At 43.8% G+C, this 20,077-nt stretch overlaps 1 protein-coding gene across 1 annotated transcript in view; it reads right to left on the reverse strand.

Moving 5' to 3' along the window:
• The window catches only part of agbl1 (AGBL carboxypeptidase 1), a gene marked incomplete at both ends in the record, with an annotated part of 253,871 nt that overhangs the window by 222,225 nt on the left and 11,569 nt on the right, over window positions 1-20,077 (reverse strand). Inside the window, one exon of the mRNA XM_080002341.1 lies at window positions 6,038-6,111. Coding sequence (XP_079858467.1) covers window positions 6,038-6,111 — 74 coding nt within the window. The remainder of the gene's footprint in view (window positions 1-6,037; window positions 6,112-20,077) is intronic.

Raw genomic sequence — 20,077 nt, forward strand, 5'->3', positions numbered from 1 at the left:
AATTCAACGATAATCCAGGCCTAGACCGTCGAGTTGTAAAAAATCGTTAGCGGTCGCACAGGCCTATTTCTGTTCGGGCTCTGCTTGGGTTCCATGAGGGCCATAAACCGGCACAGTAATACGTTTTAATGTACCCCCGTTCTCAGGAAAGGGAGTGAGACACATTTGCTCGGTGGTTTGGGGCCGGAGCCGAAAGATGCTAAAACTGATTTCTTTAATTTGCATGCATAAAATGTTGAGTCACAGAGTCTCTTTAATCCCTCAAAGTTCCTTTATCAAACATAAGGATGCTTTTTGTCATTACGCCAGGACATGATAAAAATCAATATATGATAAAATGACCAATTAAAAAAGAAAAGGAAAGGTTTAATTATTTGGTTTACCCTTGTAAATTTTGTATTTTTTCTATGCAAGCCAATAGCTCGCACAGGCTTTGTACAGTAACTGATCACGTTATTTTGTATGCCATTATAAATGGGACTGAAAAATTAAAAGCATAGGTTCCTGTATTTTTTTTAACCCTTCCAAACCTGAAAATGCAGCTTTTTATAGTTTCACCAATTTCAGTTGGATATGTTACTAAATTAAACTATTTTTAATCATATCACTGCTCCATGTAGACCAGTTGATCCTTTTTTGAAGATCTTGCAACAAGCATAGCTGAAATCGAAAGAAATTCACTCATGTCCAAAACAAGCAGAGCCACTTACAAATGGCCTGAACCATAATCATAGTTGCAATACTATCTTAACACTAGAAATTGTTACCATTTTGATTGGACAACAATTACTGATGCCAATGTAAAATCCTGATTAATATTTCTGAAAGAGAACATAATTGGGGAAAGATTGCTTACAAACTCTATGGATGGTTGCAGGATTAACTATTTCCCGAAACATGCCTACGGAAGCATTTTACAATAACCTGTAAGCATACACTATATAGTTTAAATGACAAATGAGGCATAGCTTGTGGAGCTATTTCTGTCAGACAATTTGATGGTGGTACACTCTTCCATACCCTTATGGGCCGGCCTATTTAAGCAGCCAATCCCTCCTGCCCTACCTGCTTTGCTGCCTGCTTGCTTGTTGCATTGTTGCACTTGATCCACCTCCCCTGCATCCCACTGGGGGGACGATCCAATGTGGAGATTTGAGCCCATCTTTCATATGTTTCTAGCTCACTCTAGCTCACGGAGCAATGAGCAGTAGTGCCCAGACACCAAACTCAAGCGATGCATAAAAGATAAAGATCATATGTAAGTTAATCCAAGACTTGTCCATCTGAACATATATTATATTGTCAAGATTGACATTGAAATGACAACAGAAGTCGGCGAACTTTGAATGTTTGAATGTTTAACTTGTGTATCAAGTGTATCAAGTTCAATTAAGCTATTATCCTCCAGCTCTGTGGCTTCTTGGCAGTAAGCAGATGACATTGAAGCCAAGTTCCATTTATTTTAGCAAGGATTAAATAGCTAAATCCTGTCTCTGACCTGAGCCAGGGTCATGAGATACCTTTACTGCCCTAAGAAGGAGACAGAGAGAGAACCAAGACAGAGGATCCGGTATGAAGTCGCGCTCCAAAGAAAATCTGATATTTTCTGACATTCTGCCCTCGGAAAGTCTTGATGACCCAAAGACCTAGGGGCCAGAACAAGGACTAGAGCGTTTCCATCAGTGTCAACCATAAACCAACTCAGGAGAATATGATATTAAAAGGAGGTGCTGGACATACGTACATAGATGCCAACTGCAATCGCTTTACTTGTTTAGCGACTCTCTTGGCGATAGTGGCGCCGCCCCTTGCGGTCGCCTGCGCCAGCGCTCCGGTCGACTTTTGCACATTTTAGTATTTTTTTCTGTTTTTTATCTGACTTTTTATCCCTGGAAGCAGAGTGGCCTCCTGAAATTCTACGCGGGAAGACGCTTAACAACAACAACAACAATGGAGCCGTTGTTCCACGAGCGGGCGCACGGAGGCAGCACCGTGGTGAACTATGAGCGAGGATTAAATTCCAATGAGACACGAGGAACTGTTGCGTCCTCTGCCTGACAAACATGGTTGAACCCGCTGGTGCCGGATGAAGCCATTCGTCCAGCCGAGTCCTTCTCCGTGTTCCGCGGCAACAGATCGGGGGAGTCGGGGAAATCCAAAGGTGGAGGCATCTGCCTAATGGTAAACAACCGCTGGTGTAACCCCAACAACACCAAGTCTCTCTCCCGCTCCTGCTTGCCGAACCTGGAACAGCTGACAATCTTATGCCATCCATTTAATTTATTTTATCTTCTTTATTCAGCACGGTTATCATTACAGCCGTTTATATTCCACCACAAGCGGACACTGACACAGCACTGTCGGACCTGTATGATGTGTTGTGCGGATTTCAAAACAAACATCCCGACGCGGCTGTGGTGGTGACTGGGGACTTTAACAGGGCGAACCTTAAAAAAGTTCTGCCTTATTTCCACCAACACATCACGTGTGCCACTGGGGGAGATAGAACTTTGGACCATTGCTTCACACCTTACAAGAACGGATACAAGACCGTCTTGCTTCCTGCTTTCGGGAAATCTGACCGCGCCACAATCTCGTTGGTTCCCGTTTACAGGCCTCTGATTACGCAAGAACTGGTGGTGACGAGGGGAGTCAAGCGGTGGACGGACCAATCGGAAGCTACGCTTCAGGACGCACTCGCTGACGTAAACTGGAACATGTTCCAATCAAGTTAAAGTGACGCCAGCGAGTTTACGGACGTAGCGGTGAGCTTTGTGGCTACAGTAGCAGATAGCATTGTTCCCATGGTCAAAGTTCGAATATTTCCAAACCAGAAACCGTGGGTTGATAAATCCATCCGCTGCACTCTGAATGCTCGCACGGCCGCTTACAACGACGGTCTTGTATCCGGAAATATAGACAATTACAAAGCGGCGTCTTACAATCTGCGGAGGGCGGTGAAGGACGCTAAACGGACGTACAGGGAGACTGTGGAGCTACAGATTGAGCAGGAGGACACAAGACGCCTGTGGCAGGGGCTGTGGACGATAACAAATTACAAAAGCCTCCCTAGCCAGCGAACTGAACTCCTTTTATGTGCGGTTTGAGTCTGGCAACAGCACCGCTAGCTCGCCGGCTAATTGGAGTTACACCGCTGGAGATAAGCGCGCACTCCCAATGTCCGTGCAGGAGGTCAGGAAGGCTCTGAGGCGGGTGAACACCAGGAAAACTGCGGGCCCAGATGGCATATCTGGACGAGTACTGAAAACCTGTGCTAACCAGCTAGCTCCGGTGTTTACTACAATATTCAACATCTCCCTGGCTGAATCAGTGGTCCCGTCCTGCTTCAAGAGGTCCACTGTCGTTCCTGTCCCGAAGATCGCCTCTCCTGCCTGCCGTCCTATTTCGAGTGGCTGATTAAGGATTATATCTGCGCCTCCCTCCCCCGCACCTTGGACCCGTTGCAGATCGCGTACCGGCAGAACAGATCCACGGATGATGCGGTCTCCCAGGTACTGCACACCTGCTCACACACCTGGATGGCCGGAAGGGGGCCTATGTGAGAATGCTGTTCATCAATTACAGTTCAGCTTTCAACACCATAGTCCCCACCAGACTGGCTGTCAAGCTGAAGGAGCTCGGACTGAATACTCCGCTGTGTGCCTTGATCCTGGACTTCCTCACAGCCCGGCCCCAGGTGGCTAGGGTGGGGAAGGACATGTCCAGCTCTCTCACCCTGAATACAGGATCCCCCCAGGGTTGCGTCCTCAGCCCTCTACTGTACTCCCTGTACGCACATGACTGTGCGGCCAGGTCCAGCTCCAACACCATCATCATGTTTGCTGATGACACTATTGTCGTGGGCCGGATCACCGACTGCGATGAGAAGGCCTACCGCGAGGAAGTGGCTGACCTGTCACTCTGGTGACAGGACAACAGCCTCCACCTGAACGTCAGCAAAACTAAGGAGCTGATTGTGGACTTTAGGCGAGGATTACAATCGAGGACGCACACGCCCTTGGTGATTAATGGGACTTCCGTTGACAGAGTGAGCAGCTTCAAGTACCTGGGAGTCCACATCACAGAGGATTTAACATGGACTATACAAACAGACACTCTGGTGAGAAAGGCGAGGCAACGTCTCAGGCAGCTAATCAAATTCCGAGTCTCGGTGAGGATCCTCAAGTCTTTCTACTGTGGAGCGGTGGAAAGCATCCAAACAGGCAACATCACTGCCTGGTTTGGCAACTGTACTGCTCAGGACAGGCAGGCCCTGCAGAAGGTGGTGCGTTCAGCTGAAAGTACCACTGGAACTACCCTCCCCTCCCTGCAGGACTTATACACCAGGAGGCGTAGTAGCAGAGCCCGCAGGACCATGAAGGATCCTCGACACCCCAACAACGGACTGTTTCAGCTGCTGCGGTCAGGCAAGCGCCTCCGCAGTCACACAGCGAGAACAGAGAGACTGAGACAGAGATTTTTCCTGCAAACCATAAGAACTGTCAATGCTGACCTCACCAGGGGTCCTCAATGAGCCACACACACAGGCTCCACTACCTTACTGTACTGTATGTAGCATACTGTACCACATACTGTGTCACTGTTCTGGGTTGTTCGGTGTTACCGTATGCTGTGCCGTACTGTTGTATACTGTGCTGTATTATCCCACAAACATTACCCCACTTTATTCACATGCCTATTTAATGCACATATCTGTATATACATAATTGCCTATTCCATATACATAAGTCTATCCCATATACGTAATCCTATTCCCTTTATCTATTCCATTTAATTTTATTTTATTTTGTTTTATTCTATATATTTTTACTTTATTCTAGTATTCGACTTACGGTATTACGTTTTAGGAATCAGTTTGTTGGTCTAGTAGAAAGAAATTTTCCTTGGACATATTGTGTGGAATCACGGGGTGCGTTGCATTACATTTCACTACATATATGTATGAAAGTATGTATATGTATGTGACGAATAAACTTCTTGAATCTTGAATCTTGAATCTTGAAATGTATCTGCGCTGTTAAGAATTGACACAACGAGGAAGCATTTAGCATTTAACTGCCAAGAGGATAGCTAAGTATTGACAAATAAACCTTTGAGGACATTTTCATTCACACAAAGAAATAAAGAAAGGCGGATTTTGGATACATATAGCAATCCAACAAACAGATATGGCAACAGCTGCTGATACTGTGAGGTCCCTGATTCTTACCATCCAGCAACGCTTCAGCAGCCTCAAAGACATTAAAAGAAAAAGATTATTATAATGGCAATATGATTCTCATCTAAATCAAAATATACATAAAGTATAGAAATGGAGGGTTAATGCATCTATCAAAAGCACAATGCTAACCAGATGAGAACAAGGAAATGCAAAATGCCACAACAGTAGACCTTTATGAAAGTACATAACATGTCTGTATTATAGGGTGACATTTAGCTTATTTAAGGCATCATGTTTAAAACAGCGGCGTTCAAGCTCTGTGGCATTTCAATAGATCTGTCAGCCCAAAAAGGCCAAATAAATTCAATTTTGTGGGGGAAATCAGATTAGGGGAGGGGATTCTCCACCCGTCCAATACAATAATTGTTTCATTAAATAAAGACCCCGCTCCATGAAAAAAATAAATACTAATTTGTTTCACAACAAAAGGGAGAAGTTATGGAGCTTTAAAGAAATATATATTTTTATAAGTTATGAATAACGATGAAGCTGAAGAAGAGAAGAAAATAAACGTGACCTTCAAAGTATTTAAAATTAATCAAATTTAGTGTGGGGAAAAAATATATATGGAATGTGGAAATGTGTTTAAAAACCCGACAAACTAAATAAAACTCTAATCTTAGAGAAAACCTCAATCATCAGTAAATGTGATACGGAATATTTAATTATTATTATTATTATTATTATTATTATTATTAATAATAATAATAATAATAAAAATAATAATAATAATAATATCATCATGCATTAGGACCTAAACGCACACACACACAGCGCCATGTCTCAGGTGGGTACCTGCAGAGTGGAGAGGAGAACTTCCAACCCGCTGGAGCTGCTCACGGTGGTGCTCATGTTTGGACGCACCTGTCCTGAAACAGAGGAAGCCAATCAGAAGACGGGTGTAATGAGAAGAAGACCGGTAGAAGGACAACATAAGCTAACAGACGCAGCAGGTCGTTAATCAAGAAATCCACCCATAGGGGCTACGTCACACAAACGTACACACACACACACACACACACACACACACACACACACACACACACACACACACACACGTGGTACTCTGTCTCTCAAACGCCAAGTCACGCACCCACCAGTGCAGTGCAACTGGACAGTGGAAGAGGGACAAGCGACGCAGAGACTCCGTTTGGCTTAACTTAACCCGGGGATACCAGCAGTGGAAAGTGAGCGGGCAGGGGAGTTGATGGATTGACGTAGGCTGTGTGTGTGTGTGTGTGTGTGTGTGTGTGTGTGTGTGTGTGTGTGTGTGTGTGTGTGTGTGTGTGTGTATGTGTGTGTGTGTGTGTGTGTGTGTGTGTGTGTGTGTGTGTGTGTGTGCGCGCGTGTACACAAAACATCTGCTTGCGACTTGCATGTAACCCCAACCCCTTCTTGGATAAAGCACTCCAGTAAAAAAATGAAAGAAATGGTTGTGGTGGTGGTGGTGGGGGTGTTGAGAAGTGTGCCACTATAAAAAGACCCTGACAAGACATGCAGGGCAGCTGTACAGGCCTTTTTTTAAATAATTTCAAGTTTATTTATGTAGCGCTTAATCACGGAAGCCTGCATGCAAGCCCACATTTTACATAAAACTCAACTGTTGGCATCTCTTAACACCTTTCACAGTGAAATAATCGCATCAAATGTCAGAAACTGTATAGTTGTGTATAACTGTGCTTGTAATTGTGGCTGAATGATAGTGATGCAAGACTTGCAGACGGTTCGTTCGTAGAGAACAAATCTTTTAAGTGACTCAGGAGTCGGGAGTCACTCCGGCAACAGAGTGGGCGAGCGAGTGAATCTGAAAATAATTATGGAGCACTAATTTAAAGCCGCAGGCAAAAACAGACCAAGGCATTTTGCACAATTCATATTTAATGTGACTGATTTACTCTTTGTGAAAATAAATAGTTTAGACAGGAATTCTTGTGAGAATTCCATTCACTCAGCGCCAAACTACCTCTTCTGACTCTCTTTTATCTTTCACAGAATATCTTTGCTCGCTCACCATGCGTCACACCGACTGAATCAAATGAGGAAAAAGTGGGAAAACCGAACCACTCCTTTTACAGAGTGACTCGGCAAGAACCTCAATCTCAGAAAAAGTCATCGCTACTTCTACCATTGTGTGGGCAACTTCAGCTCGTTTTGATGAACACAGAGCTGCTATTCTGGCTGTAACTGATGAATTACATGAATTATGACAGCCTTGAAATTTTGAGCTTGCAACACAAAAGCTAATTTACGTCATTTATTTATTTTTAAGTGGAATCTGACACATTTTCTGGGCAGAGCTGGCGGCACTGTGAAAACAGTGTCCAGTTCTTCTATCTCTCTTTTTTTTTTACTTGATTTTCTATCATTTGGGGTTAACCCAAGTGATGCCATCTTTTAATCTTTTAAATTGCCCAATCAGAGTGGCCAAAGAACTTGGTAAGCATTGCCCCATTGTATTATGTATTGCAGATTGCTTGGCAGTCTGCAAAAGCTACTTTCTCCATACCTATTGTTAAAGGTACGGTTAAAAGATTCTAATGCCAATGACTCAGGTCGACTACCAATGATTGGTGAAATGAAAAATTAGGTTTAGGTTAAAAAAATGGATGCATTACATAACTGTTCGGAGGCAATGATAAAGCCCAGCCTAGGGGAAAAAGAAAGAATGAAAAGTGTGGAGTTTGAGGGACAGAATCATAGTATTGGGTGTTTTCATGTCCTGCACTTTGAAAGAACAAAATTCAGTCCACTTACAGTTGAAAAAGAACTGGACTGGGAATCGGTTTTCAAGGCTGAAAATGGCCAGGATGTCCAGTATGTGGACAAATGGACCTGTTATTAAAAACTTTGCAAAAACAATGGCCAGTATGTCATCAGAAATACCAAAAATGAGAGCGCTAAAGGAGGGTTAAAGGCAGCGGGATGAGTCAGACTGTGTTAGAATTGGATTTATATAATCAAACATTTGAAAGTGTGTGTGTGTGTGTGTGTGTGTGTGTGTGTCTGTGTGTGTGTGTGTGTGTGTGTGTGTGTGTGTGTGTGTAGGGGGTTGGGGGGTGATACAATTTGTGACTTGCTGTGAAGAGGAAACTCACACGCTCGGCCAACCGGATGGCGAGGAGCTGTCGAAGCTCTCCTGGGCGTCTGTGGTTCTTATTTACACTGTGCTTAGTCACGCACACCCCTGCTGCTTCAGATCCTCGATCAAGCAGCCATGATAAATATGTCAATATGCAATTTCATGGAGACCGGGCGGCTGCGCAGAGAGTGCTGTTGGCAAGCGGCATGTACGTAGACTTCCATCCCCTGCTTGCAGCCACGTACACAACACTCCAAAAAATTAAATAAGACTAATTATGTGTGTGCATTTGCATACAAATGCATATTTTAATACACACACAAAGGTCTCCCCCTAAAAGCCTCTTCCACCATGTTCAAAGTGAAGTGGGTAGTGACAATGAATGCTAAAAAATAAGAGTGATGAAGTAAGGGACCCCATTTCACACTGTGCATGTTTAATTCCATTTCCTTATGGAACGAAACAATCACTGTTTAAAACAAGAACACAGTTTTGCCACGGCGATCGCGGGTGCCCAATGGGCACCCTGCTGCGGGGCTATTCATAAAGCGTTTGGGACCAAAACCCCGGACGCCCACCCCTAGAGACACCCATGTCATAATTTGTTTGGAGCAATGTCATACAGTAACCATTTTCGGTTCAACAAACAACGTTTCACACTAAGGTTCTTTGAAGAACCATTTTCTTTTGCACTCCTTTGCTTAGAAACCTGCATTGTTTTTGTTTATTGCTCTTTTATTAGCTAACTTACAATATTGCACAATGTATATCGGCTAGCAGTCTCAGAACACCCCAAGTCCGTGGAAGAAGGAAAAAAAGAAGATATATACGGGAGATATATAAAGCTATATATCTATATCTCTCTATCTCTCTCTCTCTATATATATATCTATATATATCTATATATATATAGATATATACTGTATATATAAACTCAGTAACAACTAAAATTCAACTTGGCTATAAATCATTAAATACAGTTAAAAATATGGCTCGTTCAAAAGAAAAAATTATCCACTTGCCTCTCAGTAAGTGGGAAAATAACTTTTATTATTATTTTATTGGTTTGGATTGGAACTATGTTTTTGCTTGCCTTGCCTCGCTGAATAATCTCATACACAGAAAAATAACAAACCAGATTTTCTGGCTTGTTAATTTTTCTAATTGTAATTATTTTTTCCTTTTTGCTGTGCAGAGCAGAGGGTGGGAAAACCCGAGCAAAAGAGAGAACGATGGAGGATAAAAGAAGAAAAATAACTGAAACTCCAAACCAAGATCTGGGGAGTGCTCCTCTGCGACGTTAAGAACCACAGCCTAATCCAAAGAGCCAGCGCTGGCCAAAATTTGTGTTTCTCACAGACTAGAGGGATTAGCACTAGAAGACAGGGGAACGGGAACGAGGGAGGAGAGCGACAGAGAGAAGGAGGAAGAGGAGAGTAAGGACGTACGACATAAGCATAGAAAAGGGTGAGGAGTTCAGATGAACTTGATGCCGCCTAACCAGTTTAGAATTTCACCTCACCAGGGAGCTAGCAGTACACTACTCTGTGTTACACACACACACACACACACACACACACACACACACACACACACACTCACTCAAGCAGATCCATTTGCGCATGCATGCATGCAGACACATTCATTAAGGAGTCGTTAGGATGGGATGGAGAATATTTTTCTGTCAGCACCACTAATGAGAAAACCTGACCTGATGATATGTGCACGGAAGCATGCACACACGCGTGCGCGCACGCACACACACACTCACACACACACACACACACACACACACACACACACACACACACACACACACACACACACACAATACAGTTAAAAGCAAAATGCAACACATGCACCTAAAGGTGTTTAATTTAGGAAGCAGGGTGAGTGTTGTTTAAAGTGACAGATATCCATCAGAATACGCAACCGAACATTTTGTGAAGTTTAAGAAAATGTCAGTGTCGAGTCTCCAAATAGACTCCGTGGTGGAAGAGAAAACATGCTAATACAATAGAAGTAAATACTATATGAATACATTTGCACCTAACAAGCAGCACATTCACAAGAAAGTCATAATCGATCTCAATCAATCTCATTAATCTATCCTGTTGCTCAACCAAAATCATTGTGCTGCTAACTGAGATCTGAATCCAGAGGATATAATGTGATATGTATGATTGTCATGACTGCTTGATGTGTTTTGAATGTCTGTAAAGGTGTCATATATGTATGAGTAATCCATGAGTAATCTCTTGAACAGAACTGCCTATGGATGCAATATTTCAGTGCAAACTGACAATAAGGTTAGATCATGGGAACTTCTTTCTGGGGATGGTCAATTCCAAAGCTTGGTTCATACCAGTGTTTCCTGCAATCTTTCAGCATGGGCACTGGTTCAATGTGCCCACTACTGAAGATGTTTTTCATGAAGTTCACAAACTGGTCCTTCATTTTAGATAATGATGGTAGTTCACCGCTTCTGGTGTAGGAATTTCTTCTCTGTTGTCGGGTATGTGGTCACACTTGATGACCTTAGGCAGCGTCAGGTGTGTTTGCCGCCAATGGGCTCCACCACAAAGCTGCTGGCTCTTCTCCCAGTGGTCTCTTCTATCCCATGGTATGTCCTCAGGGTATAAGGGGAGGCGTCCCCTTGAACACCGAAGATGTCTAAGATGGTTGACCTGGCCAGCGATTGGTTGCTCTGGTCTTCTAGCATCACATACATTCTCCTCTTCATGTCCGGAAGTCCTTGAGGGTAGGTGTTGACCAAGGTTATCTTGGTGTAAGACTTAACTTGGAAGCCTGTCCCACAAACCTCTGTGCAGCTCAGTTTGGCTGCTGTCTGTCATGCTGTTACCTGCACACCTCAGGGTCCTGCAGGTGTACAGGTCCTCGAGAGATGGTAGATTACAGCCAATCACCTTCTCAGCAGAGATGCAGATGCAGAGATCCCCACCAGAGATGAGCCCAATGAGGGTGGTGTCATCTAATAATTTCAGGGGCTTGAAAAGACTGGTGGCTGGAGGTGCAAGCTGTTTCTGTACAGCGAGAAGAGAGGAGGAGAAAGAACACAGCCTTGAAAGGAACCGGTGTTGATGGTCCGGGAGTCAGAGAAGTGTTTACCCAGCTTCACGTGCTGCTTGGGGTCAGACAGGAAGTCTGTGATCCACATGCAGGTGCAGGCTGTCACGCTCAGCTGGGAGAGCTTGTCCTGCAGAAGAGCCGGGATGATTGTGTTGAAGGAGGTGCTAAAATCCACAAACATGATCCTGGTGTAGGTTCCTGAGGAGTCCAGGTACTGGGGGATGAAGTGGAGGGCCAAGTTTACCGCATCGTCTACAGACCTGTTGCCTCTGTAGGCGAACTGCAGGGGTCTAGGAGAGGATCTGTGATGGATTTGGGGTGGGAAAGGACAAGGCTTTCAAAGGACTTCATCACCACAGAGGTCAGGGTGACGGGTCTGTAATCATTAAGTCCTGTGGTTCTTGACTTCTTTGGGACTAGGATGATGGGGTGATGTTCATGGATTGAAGTGTCTTTGGTTTGAGGTTCGTGATTTGTCTGAACCCTTTCCAGACGGAGGCAGAGTCATTGGCTGAAAACTGGTGTTGGATTCTCTTTGAGTACAGTCGTTTAGCAACTCGCACCTTTGCTAAGCCTGTACTTAGCCACTTTAAACATGTCTATATCCCCACTCCTAAATGCCTCTTCCTTCTCTGACCTTAGCTGTCTGAGTTTAGCTGTGAACCAGGGCTTGCTTGTTCTGAGGGAGTGCAACATTTTGTAGGTGGGGCACTATTTGTCGGGGTCCTGACAGGTTCCTGTCCTCTAGGCTCCAGCATGGCGGCCTCTGCAAAATCTGTGTTCCTGAGAGAGGTACGGGTCCTCATCTTCCGGGGCTTTGTTGGGGGTCCCTCCAGCCCGGGCGATGTCGAGCTAGAAGCCCAGACGGGGAAAACGGGGTCCAAACACAGTTCTGATTGCCTTACCACAAACCTAACGAACAGCGAGAGTGGTGGGTTTGACACGTTGGACGTTCATTTGTACTCTGTGCCTTGAACCGTCCATGCCCTTTGGAGGTTGTATGGACGTTTCTCTGCAATGGGGCACATCCCTCTGCCTGAGTCAAGGTAGTGAGGCCAGACAGGTACCCCACACACTTGAGTGACTATCTCATTGAGCAGGTCCACAAGGTACATCAGCTGCCTGAAGTCCCTATCCTGGATCTTTGGGAGGTTGTTTAGCCTTGCAAAGAGTGACTGCTCGATGGCCTCAGGTGAGCGATACATCTGATCCAACCATTGCCACACCATGTCAAGGCCAGCTGTTGGGTAGTTGATGTGAACTGCTCTGACTCTCTCGACATACTACACCCCCCCCCCCCCCCCAATGAGCCACCTGGTGTGTAGGTTTAACTCGCTGGGTTTAAGATTCAATCTGAGGCATGCAGATTAGCTGCGGCTGCCTGTCCCTCGACTGCGGGTCTGCCATGCCAGGGTCCAACCGAAGTCGTGCGCCTGGACGTGTTGAAGGTTCTCAGGCTGTGGGGTGTTCCTCTTGAGATGTGCGCGGATGTTCTCCCTAGTCCACTGCATCATACCCTGCGCTGCTGCAAGGGAGCGGCATTCCAAATGGCTTTGATGCCTCCACCATTTCCTCTTCATGGGCACGAAGGGGTGCAACTGCGAGTGCTTCTACTGCTGCTTAAGTGGCCTCTGCGTGGCCTTCCTTTTGGAGGGCCCTTGCATGCTTTCCTCAGTGTGTTTGACTTCCATGCATGCTCTCTCCAAAAACGCCTGCTCATCAATGCAAGCCGTTTCCAGTTCCATTTCAATTTGACGGATCGCGAAGGTGGCCTCCGTGCATGCAACTGCCACTCTTGCACAAGCCTCTGTGGCAGCAGGGATGGTAGACGTACTGCTGGACCTGCTGGACATGATGGACTTGCTGTGCCTGCTGGACAACTTGATGAGGGACCTGTCCATTGCAGTCACCATTGTACTGCCACCTTCTGGCCATCCTCGCAAGCTGGGCTGCATGCTGGGCCTGGGCTTGGGTATTTGGCATCCTTGCTCTCAGCAGTGACTCGGATTTCCAGGCCATGTGATGCCTTGAGGTGAAGTTAATCTTTTCACTCTTCTACCCTAAGTATGTGAAGATACTCGTGGCTATGCAGCGAGCTAAACACTCTCCCAAAAGTTACCCAGAGACATTAGCTGACTTTAGGTCTCTTAAATGGAAGCAGCTTGAACTGTGGAACAGTACAGAAGTATGCAGAATACCCATCAGCCTCCAGGCAAGTGCAAATAACCTGTTACTACGTTGTCATAGCTTCTACACTGTATGCATACACAAATCGCACAAATAAACTTACGAGGCAGACTGAAGGCCATGTTTGTCACTGCAAGTCACAGTCACCACAATGCTATGATATCCCAATACTTTTGGAGGGCTGCAACAGAAGACTTTTCATATTTTAAGAAATCCTATGAAATTGAATTTGTCACCCTGTTCGAGAAAACAGCTCAATTAATTTTAACATTAATTTTTGCAGTGTATCTGCTAAGGAATAAACTGCAACCAGCAGATTGCTTGGAAAGCATAGTGGAAACAGTGGACTTAGTTGTCGTGATACCAGTAAATACACATCTTCAGATATCCTTTGTCAGTATAGTCATCAACCGAGTAACAACCAAGTAAACATGAACATGAAGGAAAGTGGCCTTTGATATGGCTTCTACCTATATGGCTCTACCACCAGTGCGACTATCCCTATCACAACTTCACTGCAAAAACATTGTCAACAAAAACAAAAACAACATCATATAGCAAATATGATACTGTTTTTGCAATGGAGTTGGTCTGACTTTGAAGTTAAAAGGTAAACTTTATGTACCTGCTTTTGTATTCTAGGATTAGAGTTAGGGCAAATCTCTCAAATCTGCACAACCGTTACAAATGATGGCAAACATAGTAATAAGGCCTTGGTTGAAAATAGCGACCATTTCCTTTGAAAGGGTAATCCATGCAACCACACACACACACACACAAACGGTAAAGCATGATCCAGATATACAGCTGTCCTAATCCAGTTAAGTCACCATGCCTTTGCAACTTCGAGCTGTCATAAATGGACAGCTCATCTTTCTGGCTGTCTGTTAATCTGCCCGTTTGTTTATCAGCATTGTGGTTTACCTGTCAGTATGTATGTTAAAGTGTTTGTTTGTCTGTCGATCTTCCTGTCTATTTTATTTTTCAAAGATTTATTTTTGTTGGCATTTTCATGCTTTATTTTATAGTGACAGTGGGGGGGAGAAATGGGACACGGCGAGAGGGATGACATGCAGCAAATGGACTCGTGCCGGAATCGAACCCAGGCCGCTGCGGTTGGGACTCAGCCATGTATAGGGTACGCTCTACCTGGTGAGCGTCCGGGGTGCCACACTGCCTGTCTATTTCATTTGAAAACTGAAGTTTATTCCAATTTGATATTATGTAATTAGATTTTCCACTCACAAAGTCGACCACTGAAATCTATATGTTTGAGAGAGACCAAGGCGCCATCCGTGTCAAAGCCCAATATCACAATTTTGCAACAGCTTTCTAGCTGTTACATGCATTGCTCATTAGTCTTATTCAATTGTTATCAAAGTTTGTATAATCAACAAATACAATTTGATATTTTTTGTTGTTTATTTGGATTAAGACATGGTAAATTGGGTAAAATACGTTTTAGTCAAAATTAATTTAGGATTAACACAGGTCTAAACTGGCTAGATGCAGTGCCCCCCCACCCCCCAACCCCCCAAGGAACACCCCCCACCCCTGGCTTATATCAAAATATACAAAATCCAATGATCCTGGGAACGTCTGGGATTTTGTATAGACAAGAAGATATGGTGGCCATTCACCACCCCCCTTCTCTTCCTATCCAAAGGGGTTAAACTGAAGGACGATGGATTGGAAATGAGGGGAAAAGAAACAGCCCATGAGCCATAATCCTGTCAGCTCAGCGCCAACTTTCCAGGAACCAGGACCTTGACTGAGACAGCATGGCTGGTCAAAGCTCAGAAGGGCACATGCACAAAGGTCATCCTGTCATCCTGTCATCCTGTCATGACACCACCCCCCCATCTCTTTCTCTCTCTCAGACACACGCACACATGCACTAACAAACACACAGGGGCTGGTCATTCCTATTATGAATGCAATGTTAATCCCAGGGTAACATCTACAAGCACACTTCTGTCCGAGACAGGGTAGCCCTGGACACACACACACACAAACACATACTGTACACACACACACACGCTCCATTTCCTCAACCGTCAGGAAAGACCCCCAGTTGTTGCTTCAGCTGTCCAGTTCATCTGTTCCCACGTCGTCTGCTGACAGACATAGAGGCTTGAATGTGGTTTCCCTCTATAGCTGCGCTCGCATCACTTTCTAATGAAAGCAGCGCAGACCAGCACATCCCTCCAGTCACACCAGCATCACCGATCCCATTTAGGAAGCTAATTTCAGCCCGTCTTCATTCAACCCCTTCACTTTTCACTCCTTCTCAAGCAACTGGCTGTTTCAAAGTTAGACTCAAACATCTCTCATAATATATGTAATGCATTTCTGTTTGTGTGAAAGTGTTTTCTTCTCACTTTACGACACACTGAACTCGTCGTCAAAATGTGCGTATTATGCAATTTAAAAAACGAAAACAATATTTTTACGGGGACCCATTACATGCTATGGCAGTATATGGTGGTGAATATGGGATTGTGACTGCAAGCGATTCAAAAGATTCAGCAGTGACAACAACTTCTGGTGTATGTATATCTTAAAATAGCATCCCTCCAAACTAATGCATGTACCTGGTATTGTTGTTTCTCCCCTTATGTCCTTTCAGACTATGATAGATACTAAAAACTTTTAAATATAATGTCATACATTACTGGATTATTCTTGGATGAGACGTCAGAGGATAAAGTCTTCTTTGGCACAGTTGCATTTATTGGAAAGCCAACGCAAAAGTTCCCAATTCTTTAAACGGCAGTTCAGCTAATGGCAGCCAGATACAGCTTCAAAAACCTTCTGACCAAATGGAAGGCAATGGACAAAATAAGTCCATACATTTTAGGGTCTCATATCTAAGTTTAGTTCATCCAACTTGTCTTGGTTGTGATTTTGAAAATTATTGTTCCATGAAGAGAATATTACTGGTTCACTCTCCACCTCAGACATTAGCTCTGGAAGACCCCTTCCCAAATTTCGAAATATCCGACTCCATTTCCTGCCAAGAATGCAGAGAGTGTAAACCCAAACTGGAGGCTACAAATCATCTCTTCAGAAACCAACGGGCCATTTTTTTTCAACGTCTATGGCTTGAGCACAAATATGGGTGTAATTTTGTTATCCTGCCAGGTACATGTAAACACAGTGTTTGTCCAATCAGAGAGCAAGGACTAACTGTCCAGTTTGTTAAGCCTGCATTACACCACAGTCCCTCTTGGCAATAATGATGTAATAACCACCATATCTCTCACACAGATATGTAATCTTTTAAAAGTCATACACAAAACATGAAATCGCAAATCTCGACACCGAAAATTCACAGTGCCAATCATCCACTTAAACAATGTCATGTTTATCATGAAAACGTAAGTTATTGTATGACAGGGCAGACATCGATAACTTTTTGAAGCCCTACCCCTCCGAAGCCCACCACACCTCACCTCCATAAAAATAAGAACTGCTAGGCACGGTGATGCATGGCACCATTGTGGAACAGTGATAAGGTGATCTTTTTTTCCCTTCTGGTGGTGAGACAGCCCCAGGGGCAGTCAGTATCTCTCTGCCATGTTGAAGGGAACCTCCCCCTTGGATATGAATCAGACTGAAATCTAAATCTGAAGCATGATTGCCCCCAGCGACAAAATCCACCCATAAATCACAAGATACTGACGAGTAAGAAAAAAATAAAAAAGAGCAGATGGGAAAGTAATACACCACCACCGCTATTTTCATATGTGCCAAATGACCCAGAGAGAAGGCGAGACCAAGGGGAGATTAAGAAATGGAGAGAGAGACAGACAGAAAGCCAGAAAGATAGGACAGACAGCAGGTTAGCTGGGGCAAACCTCAAGAGGTGGCCCGTAAAAAAGAGACATAAGCTGTGCCTCAAACTAAATGAGATGGAATATAAGGCCTTGTTTGTGTATTTAAGTGGTGTCATTATTAGAGGTGATTATTCACCACTTGATAGTATCATTTTTTTCGGATGGATAGAACTTAATGATTTAGTATGAATCTAATAGTTCTTGGCTGGAAATTGGCTTAACCATAGCCTGGTTTAGGGTTATGAGTGTATGCATACACACATTGCTCGGTTTTTCGAATTCTGCAGTAAGTTTTGTAGGTCTAGTCAGGACGTTTAAAATGTAAGAAGTGTGCTTAGCCAATGGAACAAAAAACATTGGCTGAGCGTAATCTTGGAGGAGTTTTATAATTAGGCTAAATGGCAGGTTGATATATAAACGCTTGCTCTGGCTCCAGCAACTGAACTTAGAAAAGTGAAAACCTGATCCGTCTCATATCTAGGACAGACTAGCATCAGAAGACTCTCAGCACTCTCGACACTAGCACTTTCATGCAATGATAATTATTTCCCGCGTATCAAAACCGGGTGAATGGACAATTCAGAAAGATACATCAGAAAGGCAAGGCAACACTTTCACCAGCTAATATTCTGCTTTCTACAGTATCTTAGCAACTAGCCCTGCATGCACTGGCTTTAAACACCCTAAGGACTTCGCTCACACCAGCATTCATGATGGAAGTAGGGAAGTGAAGTGGCACCTTTACTTCCCTACTTCCTTCCGCATAGAGTTCAACGTTGGTGAACTTAAACATGCAAAATAGGGTGTCAACCAATAGCATGTGTGAAATAGCTGTGTGAAATCCTCTTGTAATTAGTTAGGTTTAGCACAGGCATTGCCTCCAACTGCCAATTCCTGGCCATTTATTTTTATAATTTAATATCATTGCTTTAAAACAAATATTGATGTCTTAAGTGTTTAAAACAATTTATAGCCTAAACCATTTCATTGACATGGATTCCCATGAATTGCCAAGCCTGCCCAAGAAGCTCAGTTTGGGTCAAGTTGGCAGGGTGTAATAATGTGCAGAAACAGCAGGAAACTAGCAAGCAGGATGTGTGTTTATGTGGACAATTTTTTACCTATTGTGTATTGCTGTTTAATATCTAGTAATGTGGGTGACTTATGTGTAGGTGAGTTTGTGGACCCATTGCACTGAAAGAGGAGGGGGCCATTTGGTTATGCACATATGTGCGTTTATGATGCCTACTAAGTGCTGCCCCTGGCCAGATCATGTCACGATACCAACTTCTCCCCCTGGGATGAGAATGTTAGAAAAACAGACAAAGTACTTCGACTGAGAACTCCTTTTCCTGCATGGTCCCATGGTGACATTTCTGCCCACTGACATTTATGCAGGTCCAGCAAACACATCAAAATAGGAGACACTACGTTCTCCCCAGCCTTCACCCAACTCTTTGCCCCTGAAAAGGTTACTGGCCCTCCATGCAGATCAAAGAACATTGCGGTCAACTGGAGGACCAACCAATGGTGTCTGGAAAGCAGGGAGGGCCTTGACCGCTGCCCTGGGGAGGAACCTGTCAGACACCCTTGCACAGGTCTTGTGTGTTGATGAAGATCATTCTTCAAATCTTCTCCAGTAGGTCTTCCCTTCTTATTATTGGGGTCTTTTAGAGGAAGGAGAAACCATTATGCTTCCAAAAGTCAATAGAGATGCAGTGATCCAACCTTCTCAGGAATGGAGAAGCTCCACTTACTGCAAGAGGGTTTGATGACACCAAATGCCAACATTGCTTGGATCTCATCCTAGAGTGCTTACAATATTTCTGGCACAAGGTATTACCACAGGTTCACTGGACACCGGTTGTATTTGATCCAGATGCAATGTTGAACAGGTGGGGTAAGCCGTCAAATATGATTTTAAACTCTACCAGTCAGTTGTGATTCATTCGTGATCCAACTGAGCGGTTCACTTTTCAACTCTCCTTCCAGGCCTCTGTGATCCCCTTCGGAGTCATCCTCCTCTTTTGATAGCAAAGAGGCACCTGCTCAGACTTAAAGCAATACTGTTTCATTTTCACTGTAATTGAAAACAAATACAGCTTGAGAAATGCCCAAAAATCATACATTTGCCTCTATTGATTTGTTTCAAAATAGTTTGAGACAGATTTGTTTTTCTCAGATTTCATGAGACCCATTGCACATCTTGTATACTATTGTGTGAAATAAGAAGGGTACTTCCATGGCTTCCCTAACACTCTGCAGTAACAACTGAAGATCAATATAGACATTTCTACTTGCAATGTATATAGAAAATGATATTTTCAATTGAATACAGCTGTAAGTCCTGGAACTAGATACGTTAGGTGGAGTTGATATTCATTGCGTGATTTAAATGTTGCCACATCAGAGCTTTTTTTTTCTCAAAATGAAAGCATGAGCCCCTTCCTGCCCATGATAATTTTCAGGATGGATTTTGACGGAATTTTTTTTTTAGGTCTTTGTTATAGATTTTTTATGAATTTTCCTTTTTGTTTGGTATCTCATTACTTTATAAAATGGACTCTAATTAATGGCATTAAAATGTATTGGTCAGCCCTAAAGTAATAAATAAGTTCAATGTATGATTAATCTTTCTTG

Source organism: Zeus faber, assembly GCF_960531495.2.
Source record: "Zeus faber genome assembly, chromosome: 6".
Classification (NCBI taxonomy): Eukaryota; Metazoa; Chordata; class Actinopteri; order Zeiformes; family Zeidae; genus Zeus; species Zeus faber.